The sequence below is a fragment of the Sciurus vulgaris genome (assembly GCF_902686455.1).
Source record: "Sciurus vulgaris genome assembly, chromosome: 18".
Taxonomy (NCBI): domain Eukaryota; kingdom Metazoa; phylum Chordata; class Mammalia; order Rodentia; family Sciuridae; genus Sciurus; species Sciurus vulgaris.
Genome location: NC_136479.1, coordinates 14,849,317 through 14,867,646, shown reverse-complemented (window position 1 = coordinate 14,867,646; position 18,330 = coordinate 14,849,317). Strand labels below are relative to the sequence as shown.

At 49.5% G+C, this 18,330-nt stretch overlaps 1 protein-coding gene across 3 annotated transcripts; it reads left to right on the top strand.

Annotated features, from left to right (window-relative positions):
• Window positions 1-3,569: 3,569 nt before the first annotated feature.
• Window positions 3,570-17,623, top strand: GP2 (glycoprotein 2). 3 transcript variants are annotated; one of them, XM_079120889.1, is made up of 11 exons: window positions 3,570-4,795; window positions 5,902-6,033; window positions 6,983-7,423; window positions 8,144-8,254; window positions 9,045-9,256; window positions 9,723-9,871; window positions 10,993-11,238; window positions 12,031-12,193; window positions 13,336-13,420; window positions 14,672-14,716; window positions 17,283-17,623. In XM_079120889.1, the coding sequence occupies exons 2-11, from the start codon at window positions 5,961-5,963 to the stop codon at window positions 17,339-17,341; spliced, it is 1,584 nt and encodes a 527-aa protein (XP_078977015.1). In that variant the 5' UTR covers window positions 3,570-4,795; window positions 5,902-5,960; the 3' UTR covers window positions 17,342-17,623. The 3 variants fall into 3 exon arrangements, with proteins under 3 accessions (XP_078977015.1, XP_078977016.1, XP_078977014.1); XM_079120890.1 differs by lacking the exon at window positions 3,570-4,795 and adding an exon at window positions 5,430-5,769; XM_079120888.1 differs by lacking the exon at window positions 3,570-4,795 and having other exon boundaries at window positions 5,430-6,033.
• The last annotated feature ends 707 nt before the right edge of the window (window positions 17,624-18,330 follow it).

The window sequence follows — 18,330 nt, the reverse complement described above, 5'->3', positions numbered from 1 at the left end:
CACTATGCTAGATGCTGGGGCTCCAGTGGTGAACCCAAGGCAGTGAGCAAGTCAGACTCAAGCCCTGCCCTCCTGGAACTCCTGGTAGGAGGGAGGACACTGGAACCAGGAATCCCGAGGAGGTCAGGCATTCCGGAAACGGAGGCCTGAACAGGCAGCAGCAGCTTCTGCATGGGGGGTGGGGTGGGGATGATCCCTGGAAGGGCTCATTCGGTGTGCCAGGGGCACACTTCTGAGCACCTCATCTGTGCCAGGTGTTGTGCCAAGTGCTGGGAAGCCCTGGTGATAGACAGGCACAGGCCCCGCCTCCAGGAACCTCCCCATCCTTAGGGGTGACAAGGGACAAACAAGGAGATGCCGGGCCTGGCACACCTTGGACTTGTGTCCCTCCCAATGCAGAAGCTGGAGACCTATTTCCAGGGCTTCATGGGCAGTGGATGAGCAGACCCCCTTCCCCCCCTGGCAGGGGACATTGTGCAGGGGATCCTCCAGGAGGCACAAGCAGAAACCAGGAGGTGACTGAGACCCGGGGGCAGCTGTCCCAGGGGTCTCTGGACGTCTTGCCAAGTGGGCCAGAGAACCCTGGTGCCAGTGGGAACTTTCTGTCCAGGTGCAGCTGCTCCCCAGACTCCAGCTGGGCCTTTCCAGGGGAGGCCAAGGCCTGGCCGATCCCAGGGAACACCACACGTGGGTGTCCACGGCCAGGGCCTGCGTCAGAGGCCCTCTGATCACTCGCCCGCTGCCTTTGCCCTGAGCTCTATGCAGGAAGATGCCGGCGGAGCCCGGCCCCTCCCACAGCCAGTCTGTGGCCCGTTGGGCCCGCCTGACCACGTGCAGACTCATCCATATTTTGACTCGGGTACGAGAGAAAATAACAGAAACATCTGGGCCAAGAACCATGAAAACAAGGCCCCCAATCAAGGGGGAAATGTACAACAAAATTAATTCTTTTTCCCCTTTTTGTTTTCTATCAGTTACTTATTCAGCTGGGTATAGCCCACAGATACTCTGGGCATAAACTTAATACCAGGTACTTCTACAGGTGCCAAGGAAACGTCAAGAAACTTACATTTAAAGGCGGGGGGCAGGGTCCATCTTAACAATGACCTTGTGAAATGTGACAGATGGTGACAAGTACCCTGGAGAAAAAAGAAAACAGAGAAAGGAGGGAGGGCAGAGCCAGGGGTGGCATTTTACAAATAATGAGGCAAGGCCTCTCTGATAAGCAGAGGTTGAGAGAAATAAAGGAGCCAACTAGGGGAATATCTGAAAAAGAACATTACAGGCAGTTGGACCAGCAGGTGCAAAGGCCCTGAGGTAGGATCTTGGGTCTTGCCACCAAGGTTGCCCACCACTTGGAGAAGTGACTGACTGGAGAGTGTAGGGAGCATGCACATTGAGATTTTGTCTGATTGTTTACTTGATGAGTACTTCTGGGTGGTGTTAGAATCCCTGTCCACAGGATCTTACGGTCCTCAAAGGGAAACAGATGAGTTATCAGGCAATTGAGCAGGATTAGAACGAGGCTTTGGAGACCCAAGAGCAGAGGAAGGGAGCACTGGCCAGCCTGTGGAGTGAGGGAAGGCTTCCTGGAAGAGGTGGTAAGTAGGCAGAAGCTGGGGATAGAGGGGTCCAGGCAGAAGGAAAAGCATATGGAAAGGTTAGGAGGAGAGGAACGCAGATTGACTGGAGCAAAGAATGTAAAATGGAGAAATAGTAGGTGAGGTAGAAACCGTGGCTGGGGGTCAGATCCCAGGGAGCATACAGTACTGGGAATGGAGGATAATGCAGAGATGGTCCTGAGACCCGGGTACTGAGATGGTGCTAGGAGACAGCAGAAGCAAAGGGGTTGGGAACAAAGGCAGAGAGACCCATTAAACAGCCATGAAAGTCACTTTCTGAAGAGATGATGACCTGCATTGGGATGGCTGAAGTGGACATGAGAAGGAAGGCTAGATTCCGGAAATACTCCGGAACTTGTAAAGGCAGGGTTGGTAATGGCTGGAAATGGAGGCTGAGGGGGAGTGGGAGGAGCGTGGAGGGGAGGGGGAGGAGCTCGAAGAAGAAAGAGCCCCATTTCCAGTGTGGATGATGCAGGGCCAGGGTGCCTTTGGCTGAGGTGGGGGACACGGTGAGGAGGAGGAGAAGGAGAGGTTGAGGGGAATCAAAGGGAGCTGATCTGAAGCTGCTGAGTTTGTGGTCCCTCAACATCTCGACCCAGGCAGAAAGGCTCGACGGCGATCCAGTGGACGCACCCGAGCTTCATTCCGAGCGTGGGACAGATTCGCATCTCACCAGCCTGCAGATGGTGCTTGCAACCACTAGACAACTGGACACCTCCCAGGGAGAGCATCCCGAGGGACAGGAAATGTGGGACCTACCAGTATGTTCAGGGCCAGCTGGAGGGAGAGGGCCCTAGAGCAATAGTGGGGATATGTAAATAGTTTAGGATGATTAAAAATGTTCTGTTACTGGGGAGTCAAGGAAATCAGGGTAACCAGAGGAAGCAAATCCAGCAGTAAGGGGACAGAAAAGAGTGTCTGCCGGGCTATTCCATGAGCAACCTTAGCAGGGAAGTTCTAGCCACATGACTCACCTTGGAATGGAGGAGTCCGAAGAGGATGGAGGGGCCGATGTCGTACAGGAGGATGTTCTAACCAACATTTCTCCATCCCTCCCATCCCCTCTAACCACTCAGCTGCTGGGAACCGCCCTCCTGATCACTACTTTGGCGAGATCCACGTTTTCAGATCCCATGCAGAATGTGGTGATTATCCTTCTGTGCCTGGCTTATTTTACTGACCATAAGTTCCTGCAAGTTCATGCACCCTGTTGCATATGCCAGGACTTCATCATTATTTATGGCCAAGTAATATTCCATTGTATGTACATACCACATTTTCTTTATCCATCATCCATTGATGGACACTTCAACTGATTCCATATCCTGGCTATGGTAACTAGTCAGTCCTGCAGTGAATGGGAGAGCACAACTATCTTCAACATTCTGGTTTCTTTTCCTCTGAATGTGTAGTAGGATCACTGGGTCACATCGGTTGTTTAATTTTTCCAAGGAATCTCCATACCACTTTCCACAATGACTGTACCAATTCATTTTCCCACTAACATTTATTTTCTCTTGTCTTTCTGATAATGGTTATTATAATGTGGTGAGGTAAATTCTTGGGGTTGATCCAAAGGTACATAATGATAGTTAGATGGGAGAAATAATAAATTTCAGCAGATCTGTTGTCCAGCATGATGACTACAGTCAATGACAACATATTGTATTCTTGAAAAGTGACGGTGGATGTTTAGACCATCTCACTACAGAAAAGAAGAGCTACGTGAGGTAATGCATTTATTAAAGAGCTAGATTTAACCACTCCATGGGGCGTGTCCAGGTCAAAACGTCATGCTGAACCTGATGAAAAATACAATGTTATCGTCACCTTAAACCAATAAATACAACAAATCTTAAAAAAAAAAAGACAAGAAGAGGAGATGGCCTTGGGTAGGGAGGACTGGCGGGCCAATACCTTTATGTTAACAGGGAAGGAGCAAAGGTCATGGGCTGTGGCCCTGGTTTTCTTGACGTAGGACACAGAACACCTGTTCAGAAGTGTGGGGTGACTGGTGGTAATTGTCCCAGATGCCACTTATGAGGCCGGGGCAGGTTATGAGTGATCCCTGGGGAGGCTGAGGTGGTACCTGGCCAATAGAGTAGAGGGATATGCTGTGGGTCCAGCTGCCCTAAGGTCCACATTTGGGGGATTGCTCCCCATTAGTACCAGGAGTAGAGAAGCCGGCTTGTATCCAGATTGAGATCTTGCTGGAGGGTATTGCCAAGGTCAAGATCCCTGAACTTCTCACTCCCAAGAGCTTTGGTTCCTTCAAGAGTCCCAAAGAAAGAGAGAAGAGGTAATGGCCGTTGGCTCTCCAAAAGCCTTGGCTCTTTTTGATCCGCCCTAGGATTTCCACCCTGGCATACAAGCCAAGTCCAAGCTGGTGTTTAAAAGTCCAAGATCTTCTACAGCCCTGTCTCGGTTCTCTACCTTCCAGTCTTGAGGGGAGCCCCCAGAGCAGAAGGAACAGCAGGAGAGGTTGATACTCACTCTGTCCAGGAGCCTTGGGATCCACGTTGGCCATTCCCAAGTGCCTCCGCATTGGTTCTCTGAAGCTGGGTAGATTCTGTGGGCCAAGAATAGGAGGCGCCCCCCCCCTCCCCGGCTCCCAGTTCACTCCTCTGCACCCACCAACTCCAAGCCGACTGCAGAAGTACCCTAAGATACCTAGCTAGAGACCCTGGGTACACTGGTCATCTATTATGAAAGTGCCTGTTTCATTGGTTACCTCTTTCCTTTGGGTATTAAACCTCCTTTTCATTAGTGTTTGTTTTCTGGGAATAAATATGACCCCAGCTTTGCGGGTCTATTGTGAGGATTAATGTGAGAGGTAATGGTGGCGATGAACTTGACGGTGCCCTGTGTATTCAGCACTCGGTACATATTGCGGCTGTTTACAGAGAAGCATTGGTGTGAGGAAGAAATTGCTGGAAGGGTTTACATGGCAGGGAGGGCCAAGGAACTTTCTATCACCAACCTTTGTGCTAAGTTGCTTATCTTTCCCATGCTTGATGAACCCAGCGTACACCTGGGAAATTAACTCCAGTCCGACCTTCGCGCCAATCACAGACAGCCACATGGGTGGGAAATCGCATTAAAGACAAACCACAGCAGGCTGCGTTCCCACAGCCGGCCAGAGGAGGACCGGGGCTCTGGGTTCTCAGCCCAAGGTGAGTCCCGCTCACCAAGCTTTCTCGCCAAGCTTTCTCCTAATCCTGGGGGGCTCACCCTTTTGACCTCTTGGACTCGTTAGGGTTCTTTGTTTCTAGAAGCTTCCAGAATCCGGCAAGGAGTTTGGACCTTAGCCATTGTCAAGAGCTCCTGGATCACTCTGTGTCCAGCTCAGCCGTGGTTTTGGTCACCTGCTGGCTGCTCCAAGCCTGCAGATGCCACCCTCCCTTCTGCCCCAGACACCTCCCCCAGGAAGATGGGTTTCCACCTGGGACGGCCTCTAACAGTCGCAGTCCTGGGTGCTCCCCTCTCCCTGTGTGTTCATGACCTCATCATTTCTGTCTTCTGAAGTCTTCCAGAGGCTGTGAGAAGCTGTCCACAGACTTGCCCTTTTAGGGAAAGGGTTTTCCAGAAGAGTGAACGGCATTTGGGCGTTGGAGGCTTTCCGAAGCTCCTTATCCTACCTCCCTATCCCATGTCTTATTCATTCTTCCATTAACTGGGGTCCTTGAGTGCTAGGTTCTGTGCTAGGAGTAGGGTCCACGGGGCCTGGTCTGCTAAGGACACGCACAGAGGGCACCCTGGGGACGCTCAGCAGGACCCGATGCAAGGCTCTGCGGGAGGCAGCTCTAGATTTGTCTGCAGGCCTTGGCAAGCTCTAGAATCCTCTCCCTCCATCCAATTTCCAGAGAGAATTTCCCTCCACCTGCACAGGGACCTCCTGACACCCTTCTAGAAAAGTTTGCAGCACTGCAGACTCTAAACCTAACTTTGCTTCACCTGCTGTCAACTTCGCCCCCGTGGTGGGTCCCCCCTTCCCATTGCCTCACTGCTTCTGCGAGTCACACCTGCAGGCCTGTTTCTGAGAGCGCAGCCTCTTAACCTGGCTCGGATTGGATGCACTCGGCTCCTCCAGCTGTAAAACGGGAGCAATCGCACCTTCCCTGTAGGATGGCTCAGAGCCTGAGACCAGGTCAAGTGTGTGAGGGGCTGAGTCCAGATGGGGTCACATGATCGATGCTGAACTCATTCGAGTCCCCATCTTACCCTTGCACCACAAAAGGGAGCTCTGTTGCTCTGATCCTGCGGGCTTTTCCTTTCCCAGGGCTGCATGGAGAGCCTGCGCTCTGTGGAGTGAGCTGCACGTCTCACCCTGCGTGAAGGATGGCTGGCTCTGACCCCCTGTGGCTGGCCTTGGCCTCCTGCTTCCTGACCCTGGCCTCTACAGTGCAGCAAGGTGAGTGTCTGCTTATCCGGCACCTCAGACGTCTAGAAAGACCCACAGAAAAGGTACATGAGGTCAGTGAGAGGAACAGGCAGGTCTAAAGCCAAGACTCCGAGCTCGGTGTCAGGGAGGATGTGATGAGAGAAAAGGAAATCAAGTCACAGTGTGTCCACGAGCCGAATTAGAACTTACCCTGGAGAGGAAGGGAAGCATCCGGTCAGCGGAGGCCAGGGTGCCTTCAACAGTCCATGATTCTATTGTGAGGGTGGACTTCACCGGGAAGACCCGGCCAACACACCCTGGGCCAAACGGGGGAAATCCTATGGACTGTGTCCACTGTGTGTCCACTGGCGGGGAAGAATGTCCATGCTGCAGTAAGAGGAGAATGCACGGAGAAGGGTTGAACAGCCCTGATCCGATTTTTTGTTTTTGTTTTTAGAAAACAGCATTCTACACAGACACACAGACACAGACAGACACACACACATCTGTGCATGGGAAGACCCTGAAGGGTAGACAACAAATTCACGGTCACTCCTGGGACTGGGGTGGGCTTAGGACAGCTTCATTTTAGAGCGGAAGCCAGCTCTGTGACAGCTTTCACTTCTCCTTTATTCTTTTGAATGATGTCTGAGGTTGTTTTTCCAGGAAGCCTGCCATTACATTTATGAGAAAGGAACAAAGAGCGCCAGGCAGGACTTTGGCAGCTGGGTTTCCCAGGGAAGCTCTTTGGAACTCAGGGTGGGGCACAGGGGCTCATGCAGGACAATGGCCCCTGATGGCCGTACTGGTTGTTAAACCTCTCCTGGGCTCTTCTGAACGACGGCCAGCAGAGTCTGATGCTGAACTGACGGCTCATTTGCCTGTTGGACTCATTAGTTCTCAGCACCTTCAGACTGGGGACAACACCTCTGGGTGGGGGAGTTGCTCAGGACACCCAAACACTCTGTCCCCTTCCCAGGTTACAGAGACCCCAGAGAAGCCAGTTCCCATGGGCTGGACTTGGCCTGTGGAGCCCCGGGCACCCCAGAGGCCGAGATCTGTTTTGACCCCTGTGAGAATCACACCGTCCTGGACGATCCCTCCCGGAGCACGTTGAACTCTGATGACCTCCAGCAATGCGACCAGGATCTGAGAGGCTGGTACCGCTTTGTGGGCGAGGGAGGAGCAAGAATGCCTGAGACCTGTGTCCCAATGCTGCGATGCCGGACGGCCGCTCCCATGTGGCTAAACGGGACCCACCCCGTCCTTGGGGACGGCATCGTCACCCGCACCGCCTGTGCCCACTGGAGTGACAACTGCTGTCTCTGGGCATCTGAGGTGCAGGTGAAGGCCTGCCCGGGCAGGTACCACGTGTACCGGTTGGACGGCACCCCAGATTGCAATCTGAGATACTGCACGGGTGAGTGGCAGCTGTGGGCGGGGCGGCCTATGAGATGCTGGGACCCCCAGAGCGCGGGGATTGGTCCGCAGGAGGCGGTGCACCTCCTGGCACCCCGAGGAGAGCTCTTTAAATAAAGATTTCAATAAAGCTAGAAATTCCACGTTGAGGGTGGAATCTCCTGATTTATAAACGCATCGTAGAACAATGTCAAGAACTCAGGCTCCTTCCTCTTTTGATTCCATTCGGGTGGGTTCAGTTACCTTTTAGAGCCTCAGTTGTCCGATCTGATTAAAAAAATGGATGATAGCAAAATATCAGCTAAGCCACGTGCTCACCATGCTGAGCCCTTTGAAAGTATTGACTCTGGAATCTTCCACCAGCTCCATGAAATAGGTCCTATGTAGTTACCCAGGTTAGGGCACAGAGAGGTCAGGAGACTCTCTCCATAGGAGAGCTGGGATCTGAGCCAGGCACTGTGGCCCTAGCATCCAGGACTCTGTCGCCAGGCTGCTCTGCTCCCCTTGTAACCTCAGAAAGAATGCCTGGCAGCTTCAGGGCTGTCGCTCACCCCGCTGGATGGGGAATCTGGACAGCTGAGTTTGAGGTTGACCCTTCCACTGGGCATCTCACCCTTGGCCCACCTCCTGTGCCCTGGAGGAATGAGAGGGTTGGACCTGGGGGCCTGGGATCCTCCCTGCTTTGCATCCTGATCTCCTCTTTCCTGGCCCCGCCTCCTAGACCCCACCACCGGGGAGGACAGGTGTGAGCCGGGCTGCCGCCCCGAGGAGCAATGCCTCCCTCAAGATGGCATCTGGAGTTGCGTCTGCAGACAGGAACTCAATGGCTCTGGTGAGGAGATCACGGGAAATGGCGACTGCTGTCCTAGCGGGTAGGGTGGGAGCAGGGAGCTTTGGAGGGTCACAACAAGGTGTGGATCAGAGTCGGGGGGCATGGACTGAGGTTGGGGGGGATCCTGTGGGTTCTCCAGTCCACATGCTATAAAGCTGGGGCATCTGCAAAGATGAGAAGGCAGGGCTAGAACAAACTCCATGTCAGGTGCTGGACCATGGCCGGGTTGGATCCGTGAGGGACAAAGTTACTGCAGACGAGAACTCTGCAGGCTGGGGATGCGGCTCCATCATAGAGGACTTGCCTAGCATGTGTGAGGCCCTGAGTTCAATCCCAGAACTTCCAAAAAATAAAACATCTACATGGATGGGAGCTGAATGCTGCTTTCAAGTATCTACAATCTTCATGCTAGGAGCACGGGCAGACTCCTGGGACAGGATGCAGATAGTAGATGCTCAAGAAAGAGTTTTTGAGTAAGTGTCGAATGCATGAACGGACACAAAGGCTCAGAACCTGCTCAGATGTGCTGGCTTCATGAAATAGTGTATATCAGGCTTTGATTCTAGTGTGGAAAGCAGGGACCCTTTGCTGAACGAAAGATTCCAATCCCCGCAGGGGAACTTAGCCAATCCTGTGCATTAGATGTTCAGAAATCCTAGCCTAGAGGCCTCTCTGCCCGTCTGAATGTGAGTCCTAGACTATGCAGCCTTCTGGTGGTCATAGTGGCTTGCTCCCTGCCCACTGCTTCTAGGCCTCTGTCCACTCTGTCTGTCTCTTCTTGGCTTTGTAGATATTCAGAGTTTGCAGCCTCAGCTGGACTGTGGGGCCAGCGAGATCAAGGTGAAGGTAGACAAGTGTTTACTGGGAGGCCTCGGTTTTGGGGAAGAGGTCATCGCCTACCTCAGGGACCGAAACTGCAGCAGCATCCTGCACAGAGAGGATGGGAACTGGATGTCTGTGACCAGCCCCGTCCAGGCCAGTGCCTGCGGGAACATTCTGGAGGTAAGTGGTGTTCACTCCCTGGCTGCCGAACAGTGGGGTTCAGGCTCAGCGGACCCATCTTAGTAGCTGAGAGATCTTGGGCTCTTCGCTTCTCTCTGGGCCTCCAGGATCATGTGTGAAATTCAACACGCTGGTTCACACAGAGCCTAGGGTAGGTTTGACACTTGAGCTTCATAAATGTGAGCTAAGATTATGATGATTTTAATCAGGGCCTCGCGGGAGGGAGGCACAGAGCACCAAGCTTGCTGGGCCCGGACTCTTCCCTGGGGTCAGTTATTTATGATTCTGTTCTTAATCTGGCTTCCTCATTCCTCTTCCTATAAAGAAGAAGGAGGCCCCTTGAGGTCAGAGTGCCAGGTGGCTGTGTGACCGAGGACACTCACTCTGGAGTCAGACAGATCGGAATTCCACCCGCACCTGCCCGCGTCCATGTAAACATATATGTGGTTTTGTTTTTCTACCAAAGAGTAATGGAACCCATGCCCTCTACAAAAACACTCTCTCGTTGGCCAGTGACTTCATCATCCGAGACGTCATCGTCAACATCAACTTCCAATGCGCCTACCCGCTGGACATGAGGGTCAGCCTGCAGACTGCGCTTCGGCCCATTGTGAGGTATGGTGCTGACCCTTGCCCTTTTGACCCATAACGCTGACTTTGGCCTCTCTCACTCCCAGCACCATTTATGACGTCCACACAATGACACTAACCCCTTTTGGGAACTCCCACTCGTTCAACTATTCACAAAATTTGTTAATTGTACATTGGGTTAATTGTATATTTGTTAATTGTATATTGGGGACACTCAACGTGAGCAAGGCGCACATGGGCTATTTCCTGGATATTAGAGATTATTATCATGAAGCAATGTCATGCTATGAAACAGTGCTTAGAAATGTGCTTCGGAACACAGAGAGAGAACAGGTCCATACACCTTTAAGAAGGGCATCCAACAACTGTCGCCAGTTATTTACAAGTGAGATGGATGCAGTGTAGGAAGGACCCAGGATGCTCTGGGAGCAGGAAACAGGTGTCCCAACCCTCATCTTGGTGGGGTGGGGATCACGGGGGCAGGAAGGCTTCACTGCAGACTTGGGATTTAAACTGAGACTGCCTTTGATTAGATAAACAGTACCCGTGTCCCACCAGAAATAAAACCAGTTAACAATCTGGGTGAGATTTGATACAGGCCAGGCTGTTGTTTGCTTTGCTCATTGCTGTGCCCCTGTGCCTGGAACCGGCCCTGTCCAATCAGGTCCTTAGCATTTCTAAGCTTGCCAGGGGAACTTCCGAACTGTTCGAGATCCAGAAATCCAGACTGCCTGTCCCATTCCCTCATGAAACTCCTGGACTCACAGAGTGGCAGAATCAGTAGGATTGGAAATTTTTGAGTTCAGTGGTTTTCAATTATATTATGCTGGAGTTCATGGGTCATGGAGAATCAAAATGAAAGACACTAAGTCCCATTCTCCAGGTGACAGGATGGCATTGTGTGCTAACCTTTATGCAACCCACCAGAGGCAATCAGTGGAGATCTCAGAGACAGAGGGATCTCTGTCATTTTTAGTGCCTAGAAGCTAGTAAATGCTCAGTTTAAATGAATGATTGAATGGTTCTTTTAGAGATAGGAGATAAACCTTTGTCTCCATAACCTCACACAAGTATGGGGTTTGATTTATGTTGCTCTCTCTGGTCAAAACCTCATGTGCCCGTTCCTGTGGTTTTCCTTCCCTCAGTTCCCTGAACATCAGTGTTGAGGGGCAGGGAGAGTTCACTGTCAGGATGGCCCTCTTCCAAGACCAGAACTACACGCATCCTTATGAAGGGGATATGGCTGTGCTGTCGGTGGAGTCCATGCTCTATGTGGGCGCCATCTTGGAGAGAGGAGACACCTCCCGGTTTAAGCTGTTGTTGAGAAACTGCTATGCCACACCATCGAAAGACAAGGAGGACCCTGTGAAGTACTTCATCATCAGAAACAGGTATCAGGCAACTCGGGCTGGGATTTTCTTTGGGTTTTAACAGAGTTTGGGGGAGAATATCAATCTCATTTATGCCTGGCAGTTGTGGAAGTTGGTTTAACTCTTTGGGAAAATTTTGGTATTACATATTGTAACCTACCCTTCTGACCCACGAATCTCACTCCTGATATTTTAGCCTAAGGTATTAATACATAATAGGTGGGCAGGGTAAAGAAATGCTAATTGTTTTCCATTTCAATATGCTTGATCATTCTGACAACAGGCTCATTGTTCAAAAATAGTCCCTTATACAGATATTAGCGTTGAACAACATAAAAATGATACGAGAAATATTAGGAGAGAAAATATCATTTGAACTGATAAAAGCAAAGGAATATAAATATCTACAGATCATGCTTCAAACCATAGTAAGATATTAGATAATGTTTCTCACTGAGCTCAGCTACATGTGAGGCACCGTGCTGAGCTATCTACACGGTTGTACGGTTGTCTCATTAAGTGCTCACATCAACTCTGTGAGATGAATATTCCCGTCTCCATTTTGCAGTAAGGTTAAGGAATCTGCCCAGGACCCTTTAGTTAGAAATTGGGGAAGGCTGGGATTTAAAACTAGTCTGCCTCACTCCAGAGATTGTGCCCCAAATAATTTAAATCATGTGAGTTTGAAGAAGAAACAGAGGAAACAAAAAAGTTTATGCTACCATCATGGAAGGAACCAGGTGTGTGTGTGTGTGTGTGTGTGTGTGTGTGTGTGTGTGCTCAAGTCACACCTTTTCTCCTTTGCCCCATCAGCTGCCCAAATCAACACGATTCCACCATCTATGTGGAAGAGAATGGGGTATCCTCGGAAAGCCGGTTCTCAGTCCAGATGTTCATGTTTGCTGGGAATTACGACCTAGTTTTCCTGCATTGTGAGGTTCATCTCTGTGATTCCCTAAATGAGCAGTGCCAACCGGTGAGTGGTCTCTTTGGGTGGGACTATTCAGAGCCTGGCATTGGGCCTGGCACCTGACAGGTTCTCTATATATAGTTTTTAGATTTATGGAGGGAGGGATGAATGGATGGATGGATGAATGGGCAGATGAATGAGGGAAGACAGGTTTGTTGGATGTATGCCTGAAGGCATGGAAGGACAGATGGGTGGCCAGATGCACGTGAAGGATGCATAGATGGACTTCAGGCATTCCAAAAACTCATTTATAAGCAAGTACTGTGTCCCCAGGAGGCAGAACTGTTTTCCTTGGCATGAGACCTATTTTGAATAATTATAATAATACAGGTTGAACATCCCTGTTCTGAAAAACTGAAATCCAAAATGCTCTGAAATTCAGAACTTTTTGAAGGTGGACATCAAATCAAAAAGTTTTGGATTTTGGAACATTTTGGGTTTCATATTTTCAGATTATGAATGATCGACTGATAAAGCTTGTGCAAATATACCCAAATCTAAATAACTCCAAAATTGAAAAAAAACTTCTGGACCCAAGCATTTTGGATAAGGGACACTCATCCTACACTTGACTTTTTTAGTGCTTCCTCTGTGTTGAGCTTCATGCTAAAACTATTGCACACCTTATCAAATTTAGCACAATGTCTCTTTAAGGAGGTTTTTTAAATTGACCTCATTGTACAGAAGAGAAGTCCTTTGCCCAAGAACCACACACAGATGGACAGTATCAGAGCTGGAATGTACCCCAGCTGAGCTGTGGTACGGCTCTTACCCCCACTGGACCCTATCTATGAATAGTGCTGTCTGTGCCTGTCTGTTACTGACATGCTTCATTGCAATCTTTTTAAATTTAAATGTTTTAAAATTTTTTATCTTTCAAACCAGGTATGTCCTATTTAATCATCATGGACAGAAGTCATTTGCCCCAAATTACACAACTGAAAAATAGTGGAGATGAGAGTCAAACCTGGATTTGGTTGACATGACAGTGAGAATTCTCTGGTTTGGGAAAAACTTAGCCTCAGAATTAGGGTCAAAAGGCAGGTGGGGCCCAGTTCCTGGGCCAGAGCTGCCAAGGCAGGGGAGTCTGGGTAGGAACTTTGCCTTGAATTAAATCTGGTTATAATGAGAGTTCTCTATCCTCACAGTCTTGTTCAAGAAATCAACTCCGCAGTGAAGTACCGGCCCTTGATCTAGCCCGGGTTCTAGATTTGGGACCCATCTCTCGGAGAAGTAAGTGGCCCAGTCCTGATAACAAGGCCAGCTGGCCAGGTGCTGATACTTAACTTCAGATGCCTGGGGTCACCCACACAATCACTTGGGGTTTTTCTGACTTCTTGGTTCTGCCCCCATTGCTGGATCTATCTTTCCATGATACACATAGACTTTGCCATTTGTGCTGGGTTTCCTGTGTGCTAGAGCCCTGGCCAAGCTCTTGACTTTCAATGATTGACTTAATCCATCCATAACTGTGTGCATTTTATAGGTGAGAAACCAAGGTTTGGAGAGAATAAGGAACCCACCTAAGATGGATCTGCTCATGAGTAGTGGGAATAAGGCCTGAACCCAGCTTAGTCTGATTTCGGAGCATGTGGCCTTGACCTTCTTCCACCTGCTCCAGATCCCCACAACTCAGTCCCTTTTGGGTGAAGTCTAAGGCTCCTGCTTAGATACAACTCTATTTTCTGGTGAATAGTTGTTTCCAACATTCAGTTGCTGTATTCTTGAGTGGGATATTAGGGGAAACTTTCCAACTGCTCCCCAAATTTTCATCCATCCTACACATGGGTTCATAGTACTGTTACAGTTTTTATTTCCACCACAATGGAAGAGTCAAGTAATGCAAAAGAATGAAATCATTTTTTTTTTGCCCTAAAGAAATTAAGATGCAGTAACATTAATAGCTATAATAATAATAATAATACTTTTTTGCACCTGGCACCATGCCAAGCAGCTTTATAAGCATTAACACTTGGAATGCTCCAGTAGCTCAAGGAAGTGAGCACTATTGCCAAGTCCATTCTCCACACGAGTGAACAGAAGCTGTCTCATGAAGGAGACTCTGCCCTGAGTGGCTCTGCCCCTTTATGGGTCCTCAATTTGGTGCCTTCCGTGGTGCCCAGGGTAACTGGGAGAGGGAGAGTCAGGAACTTGCGCTTTGGAATCAGACATACTGGGGTTTGGATCCTAGCTCTGCCACTGATGGGCACAGTCAACTTTGCAAGTCCCTTAACATTGCTGAGCCTCAGTCTTCTCATGTGTCAGATGGAGATGAGGACAATTTCCTCACAAAATCTATGAGAAGGATTATGTTTTAAATGTGTGAGCTGCATTTAGAAATGTGCCCACTGGATACATGGCCTCCAGGGTGTAGGCTGTGGGTGGTGGCGGCCACCAGGTCAGGGTCTGGAACAGAGGTGGTCCTAGTGCCGCAGTCACCAGAGCAGGACTGAGGAAGCTCTCACCTTCTGCTTCTGTTCACAGGTGCCCCATCTCCTGGCATCATGAACGGAGCCCCTGGCACTGCAGGTACATCCTGTCCTCATGTCTCTCCTGTGGCTTTCCCATCTCCCTCTCCTTCCCCTCTTCAATTTAGTCCCTTCTACCTGCCAGACCCCATGCTAGGGACTGTGCATGCCAAAATGGATCAGAGCCCAGACTGGCTCCTTAGTCTAGCAGAAGAGACAGCCATTTAACAGCAAATATTTATCAAGTGCCTACTGTGTGCCAGGCATTGTTCTAAGTGCTGAAATTATGATGGTAATTATGAATTGGCGCATGCCCTCATAGAACTTATTATCTGAGAAACAGACAATAAAAATGAGCAAAAGCTTATTTAGAAATAAAAAAGATGATGTGACAGAAAGTTACCCACATGGCTAACAAGGTCTTAAATCAGACAGAAGCGTATTGCTCTCACATGTAAGTGAAACCTAGAGGCAGGCAGTTCAAGGAAAGTAGATTGGCACCACAAAGTCATCAAAGATCTAGGTTCTTTCCAGATCTCTGCTTCGCCATCTTGGAGATATGACCATCAGTTCCATGGTCCAAGATGGCAGCTGGAACTCCAACTCGCCTATCTAGAAATCCAAATGGAGAGAACATGGAAGAAGTTAACGAACACTGAGGAACATTCCTGGAAGCTGGCACTATATACATACTTACATTCGTTGACCAGGGCTTAGCACATGGCCCCATGTGACTGGGTGACCATATATCCAACCAATGATCGATGGTTTTATTATCAAAGTAGAAAGGAAGAGTGAAGGTTAGGATGGATAAATGGTCAGAAGAACTATCAGAGGAAGTGATATTTGACTGAATGAGAAATGGCAAATGGGCAAATCTGAGGAGAATGGAACCCAGAAGCAGAGGGAACGTCAGTTCGTTTCATAGGAGGCTGGCACATATGGAAGTTAGTGACGAGCTAGAAGATAGTACAGAAGGAGCACAGAGAAGACTAATCTACTGTGTTGGAAAAGGTTGTAAAAGAATTTCATCAGGCAGTAACAACTGAGCGGGGTTTTGATGAATGACTTAGAGATGGATGAGCAAACAAATCAAAGAAGTTTATTTTGGACAAAATGGGAAGCTCGTGTATTAGGATTTTGCTACTCTTCAGAATGACCTGTCTTGTCAAGCACAGACCTGAAAAAATTCCCTCCATCCTCAAATCCCCAACTACACTACTGTCTAAAAATTTTCTCAATAAGTCCAAGATGGCCTCTTTATGCAAACATTCAGACAATCCTAAGAGAAGTCATGTGCGTGGAAGAGAGTGGGGGCAGCTTCAAGTCAGGGACCTCAGCCCCAGTCCTTCAGGTTAGCACAGTGCCTGGGATGTCCCAGGAGAGTCTGCTTGAATTGCCTCATTTCTTGGGTAGAGTGTTAGGAGTCTTCTGGAAGAGCTCGGTCTGATGTCGAGGCAGCAGGCCACCACAAGAGGGCACTGTGGTTTTCACAGTTTGCTATCTGCCGTAGTTGTTTCTGATATTTTAGAATTAATAGACTGTCCATCTCATATTTCATCATTATAAACTTGTTGCCATATACTTGCATGCTTCTGAAGATTATGGTGGCCCTCTCCCTTCTTCTAGGACATCAGCAGCAGGTCACTTTGAATTTGGGGGTGGGGAGGGGAGATGTTCTAATTTGATAGTATTGTGGAAGAGGGTGCACATACTTCTGTTAGGCCCTCAGAAAATGGTAACTCTCATCCAGGATCTGCACCCTTCCTTAACACTGAGTGTACACCAATGTGCACAAAAGATATGATCCAGCACTCAGGTCTTAGAGTCTAATTTTTTAAACCAGTATTTATACAGTGTTTACCATGTGCCAGACACTGTTCTAAATGCTAGATGTGAATTTACTCATTCGAGTCTTAACAAAAATCTGCTTTGCATACAGGGAAACTGAGGCACAGAGAGGTTGACTATCTTGCCTGAGATGGCCCAGCTAGAGATAAGATTCTAAATTAAGTAGTCAGGTCTCAGAGGCATTGCTCTGTGCCTTTCTGCCTCTTCAGTATTAGTCAGTATAAGTTAGGCTAGCTGCTGTAACAAACAGTCTCAAATCCTCTGTGCCTTTATACAACAGTATCATTTCCCACTAAATCGCTGATGTGGGGTACAGTTCTATTCTGTGTAGTCATTAGGAACTTTGGTTACTTCTGGTAGCTTCTGGAAGCTCCATTATTGAGTCCTATCCTGGATCTTCTGCAGTGTAGCCCTAGAATGGTGAATGTGAGGACATGCAGGATCATGTAGGAGATTTTCCGAACCTGGCCTATAAATGGCATAGATGACTTCCAGACATGTGTCATTGCCTAGATTCAGTCACATGATTCAACCTACCTGCAAAAGAGACTGGGGAAAAAAATTGCCTCCTTGTGTTCCCAGAAGAAAATGGGAAAAGTGGTTAGTGGATAGATAGCTGTGCCTCCACCACATGAGCCCCAAGGCAGTGACCCGGACCAGACAGGAAGGATGCTTTGCCTTTCTTACCCCATGTGGCATGTGGCAAGGAGGCCAGCTCGCATTTGCTGTTGAGTCCCCAAGCCCGGCACTTGACTTTCATGTCTCTTGTGTTTCAGGGTTCCTGGTGGCCTGGCCCGTGCTCTTCCTGCCTGTCCTCCTGGCTTGGCTGCTCTGAGAGCCCGCTGGGTATCTGGCCTTGAAGTCCATGCCGTCCCCTCCAGCAGTGGCTCCCATTCACCCTTCAGCACTCTAGTCCCTCTCCATGAGGAAGTCGTGGTGTTAACAGACTTGAGATCAGGAAGCGGAAGAGCTTTCACAGACCTTAACGCTGTCATGCCTCTGTATTCCCCTTGGCCTGGTGGCCGGGGCCCTGTGGGCCTGTCCTGGGCTGGCTGTCTCTTTTTCTCCTTTACCCGTGGAACCCTGAAAGCAAACTTGTTGGAGTAAAGACTGTGGCTCCAGGCTTGACCGGAAGTGTGTGCATGTCGATGACTTTAGGGGAGAGGCGTCCTGCTGTGGGACAGGGTGGTGAGCAGGTAAAAGGGGTGCTTCCCCCAAGCAGCTCCTGTCCCGACCGCCGATGAATCAGACAGACTGACTCTCGGGTTCTGTCTGCATCCTCTCATATGTTTTCTGCTCCCAACGGTCCCATGGAAACATGTACCAAGGAGATTCTCAAAGGGAAGAGGGGTCCCATTGCTCTGCTGTCCCCCACCCCACCTCAGTGACTTTCTAGGAGCCACACAAACTCCTACCCTAGGCACCTGGATGCTGAAGGAGTTGCGTGGTTTTGGTGCAGAGATGCCGTCATTCCAGAGTACACTTCTCCCTGTTAGGACCCTGGTGCACCTGCTCTGAAGGCCAAACAGGAAGTCCCGGCAAAACCCACTAGGCCCACCCTGCTGTGGGAACATGGCCGCAAAGTCAGGTAGCGTCCCTTCCTGGAGAGCTTTAATGAACCCTCACAAAAATGCCGCCCACAGAGAAGTCTTCCCTTCCCACAGCTACACGAGTGTCCCCTGTCAGGAGCCAGGGTCAGGCCCCTGGAAGCTGAGCCTGTTTACCTGCTGGGAGGAGAATTTTCAGGGTCTGCCTGTTCACAGAGGATATGGTTGCAAGGAACAGAAACCCATTTTGACTAACTCAGACACAAGGCAATTAATT

Bases quoted from the DNA above. Each gene is read 5' to 3' on its own strand.
- GP2 (XM_079120889.1), top strand. From the start codon at position 5,961: ATGGCTGGCTCTGACCCCCTGTGGCTGGCCTTGGCCTCCTGCTTCCTG. The intron at 6,034-6,982 runs GTGAGTGTCTGC...TCCCCTTCCCAG, and splicing joins GGCCTCTACAGTGCAGCAAG to GTTACAGAGACCCCAGAGAA. The intron at 9,872-10,992 runs GTATGGTGCTGA...TCCTTCCCTCAG, and splicing joins GCGCTTCGGCCCATTGTGAG to TTCCCTGAACATCAGTGTTG.